The 18,957-nt window shown below is 45.3% G+C and overlaps 1 protein-coding gene and 1 pseudogene across 1 annotated transcript in view; both read right to left on the bottom strand.

Moving 5' to 3' along the window:
* Positions 1 to 2,519: 2,519 nt before the first annotated feature.
* CIMAP1C (ciliary microtubule associated protein 1C) overlaps positions 2,520 to 18,957 on the bottom strand; it is an 86,626-nt gene continuing 70,188 nt past the window's right edge. Inside the window, exon 4 of the mRNA XM_085646316.1 lies at positions 2,520 to 3,016. Coding sequence (XP_085502442.1) covers positions 2,520 to 3,016 — 497 coding nt within the window. The remainder of the gene's footprint in view (positions 3,017 to 18,957) is intronic.
* On the bottom strand, positions 16,974 to 17,123 carry LOC146860076 (5.8S ribosomal RNA; annotated as a pseudogene).

Genomic DNA, 18,957 nt, shown 5'->3' with positions numbered 1-18,957 from the left:
GCTGCGGACGCACAATCGCATAATTCGAGTGGCCCTGCTAGTATCCGATCCTGCAGCAGCATAGTTGCAAGTCCAATACGTGACAACAGGCCTCCGTAGAAGTCGATGGGGAAAATACATTCTCTCGATTATTTTTAGGTCTCGCCTAGCGTTGCTGCGCACATGCGCAGCCCGCTCTGCGAGATCTAATGCAGATGATAACTATTACCAAAGGGCTTTCAGCCCCGCCCCTCATTTCCATTGGCTGGTGTCACTGTTTATGCTAAACGGTGGCCAGCCATTGGAAAAGAGTTTTATATGTTGCCTCCCTTTGGCTTTTTGGGAAGGCCCACCTGGACTGGATCTCCTGCTTTCCGTTCGTCGTAAACGTTTTCTTATCTTAGTAGGCGTGTTTGTTTCTATTTGGTGTTTTTTTGTGTTCATTGGAGCTTTGCTGCTGCTTTGCTGAGGGAGAAGCGCTTCCACAAGCTTCCACGACAAGAGTCTGAACAAGAGGTGGCAGATGTAAGGCCCGCTTAACTAAACAGATAATTATATTAGTGAATTTACCAGACTAGATGTTGAAGTACCGGAGATGTCCACAGTAGAAACGCAGTTTCCCCTAGTTTTATAATAGCGCAAACTCAGCCCGAAGGTGCGGCTCTTTACATATGCACTAATTACATTACACATGGTCACATTCTGTTGGTTTTTTGGGAGACACGAGGAGGTTAAGTGATCTGCCCAGAATCTCAGGATGTTGCAAGGCTGCCTCTCAGATGCTGCGGAGTGTTGTGATAATTTTCCTGGAGCAGTGTAGCCCTGCCCGGTGGAGATGTTTTCCAGTCAGAGATGTGTGACTGTCCCACAGAAAGGCTGTGCTGACTGTGCAGCACCAGACACGCACTCGCTGGTGCAATCCCTACGCCGCAGCCCGTCTCGCTACACAGACCTTGCTACGGTTTGCTGACCGGGGGGCGGGCTACATACCCTGCGGTACGGCCATTTGGCTAGTTTAGGGCTTTCACATATTTGTGCTCCCCCAGGCTATGTGCTTACGTAGTGCATCCTGCAGGTAATACAGCAGTCACCCATATAACAACACCCTTCCTTGCCAAATCCGGAAGCGTGCGGTCAGTGGAGGCCAGAAAGCATGTTTGACTGGCACTATCTATGAACTGCAAAAGCTGGTTGCAGGTCGTTGCTTGTGAATACATTTCGCATCTTTGAACTCTGTGGTAGAATGTCTCTACTTATTTTAAGGTTAGTGTTTTGTCGATAAATGTGTGCATCAGTTTGGTAACATGAGAAGGGCCCTCGCACTTCGGGGTGAGATAACTAGAGTCGGAACAAGAGGTGGCAGATGTAAGGCCCGCTTAACTAAACAGATAATTATATTAGTGAATTTACCAGTCGAGATGTTGAAGTACCGGAGATGCCCACAGTAGAAACGCAGTTTCCCCTAGTTTTATAATAGCGCGAACTCGGCCCGAAGGTACGGCTCTTTACATATGCACTAATTACATTACACAAGGCCACATTCAGATGTTTTTTTGGGAGGCACGAGGAGGTTAAGTGATTTGTCCAGAATCACAGGATGTGGAGCCGATGCCGAAATTCGCACCTGGCTCACCGGTTACAAAGTTGGTAGATCTGACTGTGATGCCACATTCTCTCCCCTATCCACCTGATCACATATCTGGTATGAGACCTAAGTGATACTGTGAAATGGGAATCGAAAAGTTTGAGGACATGATGTTGTCATTCAAGGCATGTCTGAAAAAATTATTGCATGTTGACACTCAGTGTGTAATTTAATATCTTCCGTCCAGCAGAGTTAAGAAAGTATATTAAAATTATTTTTTTAAATGTTTTTTCCAATTCATAACCCTACCATAAAAACATCTAGTTTTGGCAAAGCCAATCGGTCTTGGCTGTAAAAGGATGAGCTATTGGCTTTACCAATGGTTGTTTGTATTTGCACAACAGCTTCAATTGACTGCATGGCCAACTCATCCCTTCATCCTTCTGGGGACGAAAATATGTGCGCCGTACAGTTATGATCTCTCTTAGACAAAGTGATCAATTTAAAGTGCAGACTACTTGCTGCAATTTGCTTATTTTATGGGCATAAAGAACATTAGTCCTCGCCATATCAGCACCTTTTTTAAGAGGATTTTCTGGTTCAAGGGGTTGGAGGACCGGTACCAGAAGCCTGTAACACTGAAGAAATATAAAAACAAGCATTAAAAATGCAACAGGTCTCGCCTTTCATGAAGTTAAAGCCATTTGCTATGCTAAACAATACCATTAGCAAAGCAAATGGCTTTAACTTACTAAAAGGCGCTACCTATTGCATTTTCAATGCTTGTTTATAAAGCTCCCAATTTTCTCTTTTAAAATGTTGGCATGTATGCTCATAGACAGCCGCGGTGTGTAAGGCCTCAGTTTGCACTCCCTTTGTCACTTGCCTTTTACTATTATTGAGCCCTTGCAAGACACACTGCTCTGTCACAATGAGGATAATAGAGACTTTATTTTTAACACTTCCCGTTGCCAATGTTTGGGACATCAACAAACAGCGAGACGGCAAACTCCGAGTGGCGATAGCCAAAGCTGTAATCTGGGGCCCGCGGTTTGTGAAGGGTCACTTTCTCCGGGGAGTACGTGGCTGGCCCGGCACACTCTCCCCTCTGGGCGAGCAGCTCTGTCCTCGGCTGCATAGTGTAGACAGGAGCCGCTTCCAGGTAGAGGTCTGACTTTGGCAGAAGATGGACGGGCCCGGGACTGTTGACATAGTCTGTGTCGAAGGGGCCTTTCCTGGACTTGCAGGTGACGCTGTAGGCTGGGCTGGACATCTTGTTGGGCACATTGGGGCCTAGTACGGCTGGCAGGGTGTAGGCAGCTGGACCTGGACTGCACTCCACTGTACTGTATGCGGTTCGTTGAGCCATGGAGTACTTCGGGGCATGAGGCTCACCCTGTGGGTGGACCAACTCATTATGGTAATCTGCGGGACCTGGACCCCCGAAGAGACCTGAAATATAAGAGGTATGGTTGTGAGACTCATTTTAAAAGCCCAGGCAAAGTGCCTGTCTTTTTGGAGGCAGAGAAGACATCAACATGAGTCATCAATATAATAGGAAGCAAAACAGAGACTCTAAGAAGTGTGAAAAGAATCAGATACAAAGGAAACTTGAGAAACATTAAGAAGAGAAGAAGAAAATGGGCAAAGACTATAGAGAACGTTAGAGACGCAACAAAGGACTGAGTGCATCAGGAACAGAGAGGAAACAGATGTAGAGAAGGGAGAGTGGAGAACTTACAGAAGCAGAGAAGGAGGTCAAGCAGTGAGAAGAGGAGAGAAACAGCACAGAAGTGGAAAAAGATATAGAGTGAGTTAGCAGCTGCTAAAAGAAGTGACAAATGAGCTGTGTGGCAGAGGACTGCAGATTAATCAAGTGAAAGACTGAAAAAGAAAGAAGAAAGACGAGGGAGCAGAGGAGAGTCACAGTGAAATATGGAAGAAGGTTGAAGTAGAGAGAATGGAGAGAACAAAAGGGAAGGGGCGACTGGGGGAGAGAGTAAAAGTAATAATCGGGGGGTAACAAAGAATGTCACAAGGGAAGTGAAAGGGACAGAAACATACAATATAAGTGAGGTACTATGGAAGACAGGGATGAGGAAGGATGAATAAAATTCGTAGACAGAGAATGCATTAGTATTGTAGCTTTTATTATTAAGGAGCTTTAATTATAAGCTAAAGCACATGTACTCGATACATTCACTGCCTCCCACAATTCATTTCTCCACAACAGAAAGTGAAAGATAAGGGTTGAGTGGGAAGGAGAGAATAAAAGAGTAGAGCAGATTGCAAGAGCAGAAGCCAATATAACGAGCGTGTACGATTCCAGGGTCTGTTTTGGAACCCCCCACAAAAGGGCTCTCGCCTGCGCGAGCACTGCTACGCAGTGCAACGCAGGGCGTGAGCCCTAAAAAGGAAGCTGAGGATGAGAGGGACAGATCTAATTAAAGAGAAAAGTGAAACGATGATAGTAAGGGAATGGATTGGGGAGTGGTGAGAAGAGTAATGGAGGGAGACAATTGGACAGAGTGGTAGAGAAGTGAACAAAAGAGGGGAAGAGCTGCTTGCGAGGTGAGCAGAAGAGGCCGTAGTAGCCTTGTAGCTGTCAGTGTTGTAGTTAGACCCCCCTTCGTCACTCAACACAGCTTGCTGGGTCAGCATGCTTGACCACCTCTACAGATGTGGTTTGAAGAAACTCTCCTGAAATGGGCAACCTCTTTTCTGACAAACCATATCCATTCAATTGCTTTAGAGTGGGGTTCGTCTCAACCTGTTACCAGCACGAGTTGTGCCGAAGGGCGGACACTTCCATGCGAGACTTCGGTCTACATATCTGCACTTTAGCTGCTTTCTACATGCACAGTACCCAGATCTTGCTTCAATGGAGAGCTGGCACTGAGCGCCGCTGGTCTCTGCATGTGCATGAAGGCCATCAGTTGTTTGAGGCTCATTATCTTATCTCCAATATGCTTCTGCACAGGAAAGGAGACAGGGACCTTTATAACCCAACATCAGAACTTTACTGTTTGCTAAACTCTCAATGTTAGGTAGGTCCACATAACTAATTGTCCTCTCATTTCTGGATGACACAAGAAAAGAAGTCGGCCAAGCAAATATTACTGACGTGGTCCCCCTTGACTTGGCTGAAGCATTTGCTATGGATGGCCTTTCACATCTGACCGACTGACTGCCTGGCTATCTTGGGTGTGGGAGTGACGTTCTGGAATGGTGCAGGTCATTGCTGATTATATATAAGCAAAATCACTCCTCCACTACAGATAACATAAATAACTGCCCAGTGGCCAGCCACAGAAATGAGTTTCCTGGCAACAGGGCAACCACTGCCGACTGGAGTGTCTGACGTCCTATCATACTCAGAGTGAGCGTTCAGATGACATGCCCATCGCCATTTTAACTGTGTGTGACTATCTCAAGGCCATACCGGACAGAAAAACTGTAGAAGTATCTCCTACACGCTGGTAGGAAACTGAAACGAAAAGCTACTAAACCTAACACCAGTTCTAGACTTAATGGACCAAATGTGGATGTGCCAGGGTATTCCTACATTTTTGCCTTAAGCGGCAGCCTCATCGCAACACTTTCTGATAATGTAATGCTACAAACCTTTTTTTTTTTAAATAATTCTGGAATTTTTTAACTTTACCCAAAATATTTCAGGACTGGAGTTACAGTAGTAAATACACCTCATGAACTGCCTTGGGAAAGATGAACTTTACCCAAATACTCCAAGACTGGACTAGTGAATTTTCCTTCCATCATTCAGGAAACGCTGAGGGCTCAACTGACAAGAAACCCAAACCTGCCTGGGCCAGCAAAGCCAATTTCTCTGCCTCTGCAGTTGCGTGGCAGCGGGTCAGTCAAACTCTAGATGAGGCTCTTTCCCCCCCATATCTGTTAGTAAGACCCTGGACTAGAACCCATTATTAACTAGGTAGAAATAAGGTCAGCCCTGTGGGAAGCATCAAGCCAACTCAGTGACGGAGGAGTTGCCAGCAAGCGAGGATTTGGTTGTAACTGGGTTTAAACTAGAGAGCTCACAAAACCGTAGGAGGAATGCTTTCCAATAGGCTAAACCAAAAACAATAGCTTTGGGCAGCATTCCAACCCATCCTTTTTCACCAACTGTGCCACTCTAAACTGAGGCCCACCTTATACAAATCACTACTGACTGTGCTTCCCATGGGGAAAGTCCATCCTGATCTCTGGTCAACCCCAGACTTATTTCAGCCTTGTTACGCTGCGTCAGTGAGGTATAGCTTGCATCATGTGGCACAGCGAGCAAGGGACTCACGTCTTGGGTCACTTAGGGCGTTGCATCAACTTAACAGAGATCATGTGGGGTAGCAGATTAGAGAACAGTACTGGTCTAGTCTGATGACACACACTATGGACATTGCTTAGTGTTTTGAAAGGTCTCCATATCCTTCACCGGAAGCCAACCGGCGGAGGAAATTTGAACATACATGAAAAGCCCACAGACCAGTTCAGTTCCAACTTTCTAATGGTAGTGATCAAAATCTCAAGAAGCCTAAAGTACAAGGAATTGCCCACCTTGTGAGGTGAGAGAATAGTGGCCTTTTAAATCTGGGTCTCAAAAGAAACATACTTTTCAAAAGGGCCTGCCAGTTTTTATGGCCTCGGAGATAGGACTGGCAAAAGACCCAGGTTTCTGGCCGATAACTCCGAAGATCAAAACCTCAGTTTTGTTGCTGTTCATTTTTAGGAAAGTTCCAGCCATCCAGCCATGGATCGAGGCAGGGCACTCCGCCAGCTGATTGCTGGAGTTAGTAGACAGATGGTCAAATATCAGAAAACGTTCAGTGTCACCAGCATGGGAAAATGCCTTCTATCTAAGAGAATAAACCAATCCTCCCAGGTATTGTGTATAATCATTTTGAATACTATGGGTGAAGTCCCAGACCCATGTGGCTCTATCGAGGTTACATGTTTTTTCAGACAAGTGATATACAATCATTATGGAAGGACCTGAAGCTCTCCAGAGCTGGGCATTCACACCAGCTGCACAGTGACGGCAGATCTTTATCAGCCGTGTCAAATTCAGCAGAACGGTTGAGCGACCACCTTGATCTTACTTATCTTGAATGGTCTTCAGCACATCTAACAAGGAGAGCAAGGCATGCCCCATGCTGAGGATGGAAGCTGATCAGTGGCCAACTAAAGAGATTGGAAGTGTCCAGTAAATTGGAGAGATGTTATGCAAACATATCACAGATTATGGGAAGGAGAATCATGGACCTGTAACTTTTCAGGTCATTCAGACCTCGATCAGGTGTCTGGATATGGTGGTATTCAGACCTTTGTTACAGACATCAGTAATACAGTCCATACACAACAAAAGGTTCACAATCTCTACCAAGGCTGTATTTTGTAAGAAATGTAGGAATTGCAGGGCCAGAGTTTAAAAGAGGGTCTCAGGGCATGAATCACCTGAAGAGCCAGATTTAAGACAGGCTGTGTTGAGATCAGGGACTGGCATGGGAGGCAGAGAAGAGAAGCTGCTAACAAGCTTTGTAAATCTCCCCCAAAGGCCTTCCAAGGCATTCGGAGGAGCCGAGCTCCTAAAAAATATACATACACTAGAGGTGTCCTTTAAAAAGGTCAGCTCACGACAGTGACCTTGGGAACAATGCTGAAAGAAGGTCAAATGGCAAAGGTCAAACATGTGTGAAGAGTTCCCGAGAGGCATTTAGAGAGGTGGAAAGACAAGAGAAAATAAATGTAACAATGGCCACATCATGACAAGTTCTGTAATGTTGACACTGCGCCTTTTATTTAGAACAGGCCTCTCCAGATAGGAAAATCACAATTTCCCCTCAGCATGTCGTGCTACAGGGCATTCTTTCTTGAAGTTCACCATGAGCCAATGATTCATATATCTAGATCTGCCAAGTGTAGAAAGGGTACAATATTTAGATTGCTGAGCACGTTGGTTAATGACTCAGTTGAATAATTCATAGTCAGGATTCTACCATCCTGCCACGGGGGTGAAGGTAGAGTACCTTCGGAGGTCCATACCTTCCCCCCATTTTACAGCCTTTACGTCACACTGTAAACCTCACTCCACTTTTCAATCCAGTGTTCACACACCACCACAGTAATGCACTGAGGTATATATAATTCCTTACTTTCTGAAGCCACAGCAAGATCACTTTCTGGAGGCTGACTTCTCTGTGCTATCAAGGTTCCTGATCCCCCACAGTTTCACCTATGTTTATATATTTTCTGGGCTCTCCTCTATCTCAATTCCTATTTTTACTCCGTTCCTGGTTTTCGTTTCTCCTTCTTGTGTATATCAGCTTCCAGTTCCACAGTCTTTTCTCAGTGATCACAGAGCTGCCTTCAGTCTATTGTTGGAGCTCTGATGTTCTGATGGCTTATTGCGTTCATGTGGCTCTCGCCCTAGTTATGTGCTACTGAGCTGCCAGTTATAGCTTCCCTCTGAGCTCAGTGCTCAGCTTCCTTGCATCCCTCGTACCGTTTATTCCTGTGTTAAACGTGTTGCTCTCTTGAAGGCCTATTTCTAGCTCCTGTATGCTTGTTTATTATGTTCCTTGACTTCCCAGGCCGAGCCTTGATGCTATAAATCCTCTGTCCTGTTTTTGTTCTCTTATTCTATAGCAATACCTGCCTGTACTCCAAGGTTCTTTGGTCTGTTTCCATATTACCCACCCTTGCACCCAATTTCCATCCTTCCTTGCTCTGTTTTAGTTGGGTTGGCCTGTCTGCTCTTTCTCGGCTCTGTATTTTTACTTTTGCCTCATTCCCTGATCCTTGGAGTCCAATCTATCTTTTCGTGGGCCCTTATTTCTGTATTTTTACATTTGGCACGTTCCCAGTTTCTCAGAATTCAGCCTTGTCTTTTTAGCTCTCTTTCTGTTCTCGTTTTCTCCTGCTCCATACCCTTTATCCTCTCATGTTTGCATTCACATCTTCGCTGTTATTACCTGCGGGTGCCAGTGAGTTCTGAGGCTTGGTACCTCATGCACTGAGAGTCAAGTAGCATTCTTCTTCTATTTGACCTGCTGGGTGTCTTCCATGCAGTGCTTAATTTGTAAAAATAAAAAAATAAGTGCCAGGGTTCTCATCAGGTGTCACTGCAGCTTACACCACACATTGCCCCTGCCAGCGCTGCCAATGATAGTAACAACACAACTACTAACCATCGCACTCCTACAAGTGTGACAATTCAGGCTATTACAGGACCCTAAAGATATAAGAATGGCTTGGGCTGCAGGTAATGTGTACTGAATTGATAATTAACTGTTGTTGTGGTCATCTCTAAATTATCCAGACAGCACCACCTTGTGGCAGTCTGCCACAAGTGCCAATGTTGACAATTAATTCCCGGTGCTGAGCACTGGCAACCACCGGCTCATATTAAGCACTGCTTCCAAGACTCTATGAGAATAACTGCTCTTTGCCTTTAATGTGAGTTCCTTAGCTACAGACAGCTAATTTCTCACAGAGCATACAAACTATCATTTGAATATCCTGTTGTACTTTCCTGTTGCCTTTCCATTGTTTAGTGAATGGTACATGTGTTACCTATCTAGCTTTGTCTATCATCTTCATTACCCATTCCAGTCTTTACCTCTTGTCCTATCTTGCTCTTACGTTTCAGGTACTCCCTTGCATATGCTAAACCCCTCCTCCCAAATTCCATTGTCCCAGCAGAGAGCCAGTGATACCTTTAATTATTTATGTCCTGATCTCAGCCAAACGTCTGACAGAATGTGTGAACCAACCAAATTCCTGTGAGGTGGATTATAGTGCTAAGCTCAAAGAAATGTAGGTAAATGCCCTTTACCAAAGCATAGCAGTCGTTTGCAGACCGCAGCACAGACTCCTAGCTTTCGACCAACATATGGGAAAAATGCATGTTAACATGATGGATTATTTTTTTTTTTCTGTGGTGGACTGATCTTTTTTTGTTGTTGCAGTTTTATTTAGTGAGAACATGACCCAAAGGTATTGGAGTGCTTAATATGAGCACCAGTTACATTACAAAATGATACCATAATTTTTTGGTAGACAGGGGGAGATTAAGTAATTTGCCCAGAATCACAGGATGTTGAGCCGACGCCGAGACTGGTTCCCTGGCTCTAAATTTGGCTGCTCAGACTGCTACGCCACATCCTCAACTTTCCAACTTTGGTGGCAGCTGCTAATGTCTCCCGTCCACATTGCCATCACAGCCTCACTTATCACCAAGTGCTTCCCGTTCCAGCTCTTTGCTCATGCACTAGACTGTCATTTTTTATCCTGGTTAATATTGGTGATATGTCTGCATAAATTACTGTTGGTAATAGCTTTGTGGCCACTACATGGAGAAATAAATCCTCTTGTTTCAGAGCCCTCACAAAAGCCACTTTTTACTTCCTATACTTTTACACTTTTGTACAGCATGAACTGCACATAAAGAAGCCAATTAATGAAACATTTTTCATTGAATAGGCGTGATTTACTACTACAAATTCAGGAGTAAATCAAAAGTACATCACACCACTCAGAGAAAAAATGGGCCCACGTTGTTCTCATTAAGTGTACGTGAAGCTTTAGGCGTTGCCCGCAAAGTTGTAAGACTTTGAGAAACTTCATGAAGGTTGGCAAAGCTTCATGACTATTTGGCTATGTGTGTTCTTTAGTAGGGCCAGCACTCTGCAGATGATGATTCATGGAATTTCTATGTCCAATTTCAGAAAATCCGGCAGTAAGGGCACTTTACCCACCATCACTCAGTTCTGAGAGGCAGCAGGTACCAGGCCTCTACTCAACAGCCATGCACTGGTCATTCCCCATCACCAGAAATATCGTCCCATTGAGGGCGGGACTTCCGTCAGCGGGGAAGTGATTTCATGGCTTCTGAGCATGGGTGGTCCAACAGCTGACAATTACTGCTCCGACCCATTAACAGCAGCGGGAGTGGTTTCCTGCTACCACAAAAAGCAGTTAAAGTTAAGCCTGGATATAAACTACAACTGTAAGCTTGCACTTTGTGAAGCATGGAAAATGTTAAAAAATATGCGAAGTTTCAAAGCAAAATGGGGCAAGAAGGCTTACGTCACGCTTTGTCACTTTAGAAATGCAGAGCTGCACCATATTAACTAGAAGATGGGGCAGCCCTTAGTTTCCCCCTGCTCTGGTGCTAAATGTAGCTGCCTAGTGGCAATGCAGGCTCCCTTGCACTGTGCAAGGGAGCCTGTGTTGTGGGGAAGATTGTTTATGTGCAGAGAGGTCCCCCTTACAGCACATAAACAATCTCTAAATGCCGTTTTGTAACTTCTATGTGTGCTGCTTAATGAAGCACACATAGAAGTTTCAAAGCAGCATTTTGTTTAAATGATTTTTTATGTGCAGGAAGACCTTCCTGCACATAAACAAGCATTGGCGTTTTGCTGTTTCTATGTGTGCTGCCCAAGGCAGCAAACATGGAAACAGCAAAAACTAGGAGAAATAAAGCATTTCTCCTACTTTCGACTGTTCAAGACAGGGTTTTCCCTTTCTTAATTTTGGCACTGTGTCCTATTAACGCTGCTCTTGTAAATAGGAGGCAGCGTCAAAATCAATGGGAGCTGCGGTGGAACGCCCACCACAACACCAATTGCTTGCCCTTTCACTCTACACTTAAGCGCTTAACGCTGCCTTGTAAATAAGGCTATCCTCCATTTGCCATCACAACATCATTAAAAGTGACGTTGTGGTGGCGATAGGGCTTGTAAATATGCCCCTATATTTGTAGCGTCATGCACCCCTAGTTTTAGCACCCGTGCAAGGAAAAAAACAACAAAATTTAAAACGAATGAAATGAGAATACAAAAGGTAAAAGCTATTCGTAACAGCAGCATCAAAAGGGTCAAGGACAAGCAATGTGAATGTGTGCAAAGCTATCAAAACCATCAACCTACCACCAAGGCGACCTACATTCTTTACCTTTCTCCACAATATGAACCTGTCTACAGATTCAGCCGCTGTGACTGTAGTTACCGCAGGAGCAACCAAGATGTCGATGGCCGCACCATGTTGGTACAAGGGTCTTCAGCAACATTATGCCTCCATTAACTAATTGTATCCAGTAATATGTGCTTGGAACCAAAATAGTTGTACTATTGCCAACCTTAGTATCAGACATTTAAATGCTTATTATCCCTCCATTGTAGTCCTAACAGACTTCACAAGTTGTATTTGTCAATTAAGAGTGGGCACCACTACCAGCACACTTTTGAGTTTTTGTGGATCTCAGCTGAAATATCCCTAGTGTTAGGAAAAAGTCTATCATTTACCATAGATTTGCCCCAGACACCACTGTGTCAATATATAGAATAAGCCAAATGATGTTATTTGCCTGGCAAATGCAACATGGGCTAGAAGTTGAGGTTTCTTGCCTGTGTCTTCCGGTACTGGAGTTTGCGCCATAGTAAGCGTAAATAATGCAGATTTGACTCTGAAGCAGCTCACTTACGCCCAAGCACCAAACTTCATTTACAGGCCTTTGATCTTTGATTGTGGATCCATCTTCTAAACCACAAATTCAATAATTGAAGACAAGCGTTATAGTTTACTGCCTGGGCTACTTTATCCGCATGTTAAACACCGTTTTAGATCCTTTTTTATTCCATGCTTGGTGTGCCAGCGACACCAATCAAGGGTAATGGATGATTAATCAATGGGTAATCATCCGGTAACCATCAGAGCTCTCAGTATCATTTGAACGCCGGTCATTTGAGTTTAATCAGCAAACTTTAGAAGTTCCAGGTCTTTGAATTTATTTATGACTTTTAATATCATGAAGTTTGGTAACAGAAGTACAGAACAAGTAAAAAGGCATCATTTCACTTAAATCATTGGGGTTGACAATGGCTAACTTTATGAAGGCCATTTTGCCACTCTGTCCTTTACCCAGTGGGTGGCAGGCTTGGGACCTGCTTTCAGAGCAGGGTGGGTTCCATGACCCAACCATGTCCCCATTCTAGTCTCCGCCTGCAGCAGTGTGCGGCGGGTGTGAATATTTATGCTAGGGCTGATTTTGGGCTCCTGTTAGGTCTTTCCCTCAAGAAGCAAGTTACTTCAGTGAAAGAGGCGGGCTTTATCAAGGCTGGCTTGAAGGCTTTCTCATCTCCACCCACCAAAACTTGATAAAATAAATTAGGGACAGCCATGCATTTTACAACACATTAATTCCACATTTATTGTTTCCAAACCACAGAGTGTATGGGCACTCCTAAGGAGGACCTCATGAAATAACCCAACACGTTAATGTCAGCCTCTGGATGAAGAATTACATTTAGATGCACCAGCAAAAAGCACTGGATGTGCAGAAACAAATGTTTGTGCTGCAGGAGAAACAATAAACATATCTTCTGTGGAAAACGACCACTAACATGAATAGTTTTCTTTTACTTGGATCTAATGTGAATTACGCATAATTTTAGAGTTAAGAGAAAGGGGACTCACAAAGGTAAACCAGCTATTCTGTTATTTTTTGATGAATTTTGACAGGTTTATCATATTTCATGCGATGCCTTTGCTTTTACTGTGTTTTGAGGGCAGCATGAGATCTAGTGAGCATTAACTGTGACTGCCGTTTGCTACTAGTATCCAGCGGTTAAATACTATTACACTCAAAATTAATGACTAAGTATTCCCTTTTAGTGCTTGACGCTCTCACGGTAGAAGGGTCGAGCAGTCGAGGCTTACTCCAGGAGGCGTCACGCAACATAAATTTCAATGTCTAGACAGCTCTCTACTTTATGAAAGAAAATTAGTTTGTTAGCCGGCAAGTAAATAGTCTACACTCAAAACATAAATTGGTATACAAAACAAGAGGTGTCTAGCACATTGTGTGCCAGAGAACAAACCCTCAGCACTTTTGTGGCCTCTTAGCACTAAGCATTAGAATGTAGTTTAATATTCGGATGCCCTCGAGTTCTCGAAGGCGTGTGTGGGTTTAAACTATTTCAAAGACTTTTCAGAACAAAGTTCAAAAACTTTAAGTAACAGTGTCAAGGTTTCAATATCTACTAATTAGGTCTAGGAAAGTGTAAAGGAATGTTCCTGGAAATGCATCCAGTATACCTGCCACAATGCAATCCTAGATTTACCCCAATAGCCCACCACCCGAAGATGCAAAGACCATCCTGCAAAATAATCTTGTAGGTGCTTTCTTTAGCTCCTCACAGTAGTGTCCACTGGTAACATGTAGTCCATTGTCTGGTTGGAGAGACACAGCCACTAGTCTCTGGAGTCCAAACTTTCTAGTTGCTCCGGGGTTATGAATTGGACAGTAGCCGGAACGGGTGCCAATTCAATATAGTTGTTCTTAAGATAATCAGTGGTGGAGGGAGACTGTAGCAGCCCCAAACTCCTCCACCGTCCAATGCTTACCTGCCCGGGATCTGCCCGGCAGCTGGGCTTTTACTCTACTCCACATCGTGGAGAGACACAAGAGTGCTACCCACTCTGAAGTCACCATGCCTTGGGTAGGAACTGTCACCTCAATCCATCAACTAAGGGTGCCTCATGCCAGTGCCTTCCTTCTTCCTGGTGCCTGAGCCAGGGGGAGCTAAGGAGGGTTAAGTCCCCAGACAACCTCTGTCTCTACTTGGGCCTGCCTGGGCAACCATATTTTGCTCAACTATTAAGCCCGGTCATCTGTTTGGTCAGCTACCAACTGGATATCTGGTTCACCAGCCACTGACTGGAAATTTGGTCAGCGAGCCACCGACTGATCAGCTGAACTGCGAAGGTCGACCTGGCAACAAGACTGCCCAGGCAGCAGTAGACGACGAGGTGAGAGCTCAGTAGGCTCCTTCTCAGAGCCACCCACTGGAATCTTGCATCCACGGGACTGTGCTTGGGCCAGCCTCAGCCATCTGGTCATCCAGCTGACCTGTGTGGGATCGTGCCACCATTCCTGCTCCCAGCGGTGCAGAGTGGGAGGCACCAGAGCCGCATGGCACGTGATGGAGGTAGCCTCCCCAAGGTCCTCACCCAGTTTCACCCGCCAACAATGGCATAGGGAGTCCAGGGGGGAACTAATGTCAACAGACAGAATAAAAAGCTTGGCCCAGAGGATGATTTTCAATAGATTGCAGCATGCTTGCTGTTTTGCTACTTATTAACCCCTTGTGTGCCCCGCCCTTTCCCCGCCCTGTGCCGGGTGTTGAATTAGCGGGCGGGGTTCATGACGAGATAGTCTCGTCATGGGCACAGCGCAACCGCGGCCCATGACGAGACCATCTCGTCATGGGCACTCAAGGGGTTAAACCCTAATCCAGAATCAGGTCGTCTATGAATGATTTAACACGGGGTGCTCCACAAACATGCCGTGCACTAAAGATGATGGAGACGGCCTACTTCCATTTGTGCTTCGGTCCCCAAGGCAGTTGCTCTAAGCACCAAACCAGAGGCCATCTACCCCAGGCCAACTGAGGCTTCATGGCACTGTAGTATTGTTATGGTTTAGGAGGGATTCTGACTTAAGGGCGTTCAGTCACTATCCAATAGATGGTAGCTTTGTCCCATTAGCTCCTCGGCCAAACATATACGTCAAATGTCTGAACCTCTGGTTCCTCTCATATGAGCAGGATTACTATTGCAAAAACACATCATTTGCAGGGCAAAACTAACCTGTCTCATGACGACCTAAACCTAGCTCACTTTCCCTATTAATAGGTGAACAATTCAACATTTGGTGACTTCTACCCCTCAATGATAAGAAAAGGTGATATAGCATGATCAAAAAAGCATCTTCGCTATGAACGCTTGGCCGCCACAAGCCAATTATTCCTCTAGTAACTTTAATGATACCTCCTGCTAGAAACCCAAAAAGTCAGGATTGTGAGGCTCCACTTTATTTCATACTGAAAATTGAGATCAAGCAAGTGTTTGCCCTTCTGCTCCGTGGGAACTTTCTGTCTACCCTAAACTTTCTTTTTGACACCTACTTTATCATTTGATGGCTGTAACACCACAGTAAAACTCCCAAACTGCCACTGCCCCTGTAGCGGGTCATGCCTGGTGGGCCCTCGGTGCTTTGAGCAAAAGCGAAAGCCCCACAGTGTTCACCCAGTCTTACCAGGTAAGTGAAAAAACAATAAGAGGAGTGGTATTTTACCGGCAGCCTGAGGGCCTCCCACTTATCTTACCTCCCTAACAGAACAGAAAAGACAGGCCGGTGGTGTAACTGCCACAGGCCCACAGAAGGATGCCTCCTCAACCAGCATGTGCCAGCCCCTACGTTCATTGCGCCACATGGTTTCGATCACTCCTACGACTCATGCATGTGTTAGACTACTTGATCCATGTTTTAAGTCGGGTGAGTAACCGATATTGCCGCAGACTCTTGGCGCCCCAGTGTGGGGCTCCTTGCCATCGGCGTGACTCAGTAGGGCACACTGGGCACAGTCCACCTAAGTTGACAGTTGTATCAGTAGCAGGGGCCCTTTTCCACCTTCCCTGCCCCGGTACACCCGAGAGGGGCTGGGATGGTTGCTGAGGGAGGGTGATGAGGCAGTCAATCTTCCTTGGCCCTGCAGATGTGAAGATACTGCCAGGGGACTTTAACACTCTTCACATGGGTGGAAAACCACCTGCCTCCACGAAGGCTTCCAGCCAATCTGGAGTCGGTTGTGGTGCATTGGTGGAGAGGAAATTCACCATGCGTGGGCCAGGTTCAGCAGGGCAGCAGTCCTGTTGTGGAGCCTCTCGGGCGACCGTCCTTCCTGCTGTATTGAAACCTCCAGGCAGACCGCATGGACACCATCTATTTACCAATTGATGGTTTCACGCTCTCTTGAACTCTCTCTTAAAAATTCTTTTCAACTTATTGATTATAACTCGCACCCATATTTAGCCTTAGATGAAGTTTACCATCCACTTTGGCCTGCATTCCCAAGCAACCCGACTCCGAGAAGACCCAATCCTGGCATGCTAGGCACCACTACCGACCTAATACCGCCCACAAAGTAAGCCTCGATTAGAAGGACACACAAACCAAACAGCGAAATTATAGGCCACCTGCCGCTGCCAACATGTAAAATGGCAGTTGCAGTCAGACAGTGGATCATCCCAGCCCAGGGAGTAGGCAATTGAGGCAGTGCGCTGGCAGCCATCATACACCACAGACAGCCACATGCAGCATACAGTCAGGCGCCCTGGGTTTTTCAGGCTCGGAGCGGACCATGTGCCCACCCAATCCACCAAGGTGGGAAGGGTAGGTGCGCTAGCAGCATAGCTCTGTGGTGGGACCCAGCGTTGGCGCCTGCGATTGGCTATCAGGAGTCTGACCTTGGAAGGACAAAGGGAGCAGAGGCCTCTGTGAAAGCTCAAGGCATGCCATGGGAGAGCCCAATGGTGACTGATGTTCAAGCGACCCTCAGTTAAACATAGCTCCAGGAGGGATCCAGGGCCATATGTTACGTTCCGAGTGTTGATCAATGTGGCCTGCAATTCATACAAATTCTTGCAGCTAACTGCATTCTTCATTAAAGCATGAGGTGAGTGATCCACCATAAGAGTAGCTAAGGCCACTTTTGCAACTATTGCCCACCAGGGAGTGTAGAAGAGGCAGGAGATAGACAGCATCGCCCAACCACTGCCCATGTGGAAAGACAGCCTAGCACCTCGTCATGCTTTCCGTCTTGAAGTCAGACTTCATGATTTCATCCAATTGTATTTTATTGATTTTTGGCATTGATAATCCACAACACCCATTTAACCCCTGGACAACTCTCCCTCATCTTTCCCCTCCCTTTGAAATATGAGAGTAGTCAGAGTAAAAGAGTAAACAAATGATAGGTACCATTGTCTTATGCTTAATGCAAAAGGGCAGATCATACATCAGGCACAGTTCCTGAACATAACACATTCGAGCAACTTTAGTGTGTCAGTTTCAATGGGCGCAGTGATTGGGGGCATCGTAACAACGGCCATGCCACGACAAACAGTACATCAGGGGGTGCCAATTGGCATCAAACTTAGCACTCAAGTCATTCAGGCAAACATTTTCAATGCCAGCATGGACCACAATTTGGTGGCCTAATCATACTTTCACAGTATGTTCAGAGTTTTCCAGTGGAGTGTCAATAACTTTCTGACTGCAAGGATCATATTCCTAGCTATCCTCGAGTCACTTGGTGACAGGGATTTATTCTCTGGGAGCAGAGTCCCAAGTAGGATTTACTAGCTCAGAATCTCTTTCCAGAACACGTTAAGTCGCAGACATGCACACTAGATGTGCTCTTCACTTTCTTCCATTCCTCAAAATCTCCAACATAAACCAGTGGCATTAGGATACACCTATTTCATTTTCATGGGTGTAATATGCCAGAACATCATATGTTCATCCAAGGAATCTCAATTTTGTACACTGCATAGCTAGGTATATCATAGCACAAAGTCTCCCATTGACCTTGATTGAAGTCAACATCCACCATTCCCTGCTATTTCTTTATATAGGGCCATTAAACAGTGGGTCCCTCAAATATCAAAGCGGTGTAGGTATTTGAAATCAGACCCTTCAGTGACATGTACATGGCAAATAACTTTTCCCAGTGAGTGAGGTGTTTGCATGTGGCCTCCCTGTTCCACAGATGCATGGCCCAATGGCGTAATTGAAGTATTGAAGGCAATCCCCTTCCTGCATCTTGAACCCCTTTTTACACATATCAAGGGAATTGATCAAGAAATCAGGATTACTAAAAAGGGGCATATAAGGCAATGGGAAGGTGCTAAGGGGCACATGCATCAATGTAGGCTTTTGCGATTTCTTAATTGCGATTATTAAGGAATCACAATTAAGGAATTGCAAAAGTCTATGCATGTAGGAATTGCTATAAAATTAGCGATTCCCAAACATTCCTTAATTGCGAGTTGCAAATTGCGAGTCGCAATTAAGGAATGCCTTCGCATTCATTCCTATCTGGCACATGCATCAACCATTTTTGCGAGCGCAAACCGTGCGATTCGCAAAAATCGTCCATTTGCGCCCGCAAAAAGGGCTTCTGCGATGCATCAAACTGTAAGACTCTCGCAATTTAAGAAAACATAATATATTGCGATTCCTTTAATGCAATGCATGATGAAATCACAAATAGTGATTTCGCTAATAGGGGCCGCAAATTACCATCAGTTTGAACTTGATGGTAATTTGCAAAAACTGTGAAAAATGCACTAAAGTGCATTTTTCAAAGTTGTACGTTACACACACACATGCCCTTGGGGCATGTGTGTGCGCAACATGTGTGCACAGATCAATTTCAGGGGTGCAACAGGGTGTCCTTTTGACACCCTTGCACCCTTGAAATTGCATGTGCAATTTGCGAGTCCCTATCGAATTTCCCACAGGCCCATAG

The sequence above is a fragment of the Triturus cristatus genome, chromosome 3_1 (genome assembly GCF_964204655.1).
Source record: "Triturus cristatus chromosome 3_1, aTriCri1.1, whole genome shotgun sequence".
NCBI lineage: Eukaryota > Metazoa > Chordata > Amphibia > Caudata > Salamandridae > Triturus > Triturus cristatus.
This window is presented reverse-complemented; position numbering and strand designations above follow the sequence as displayed.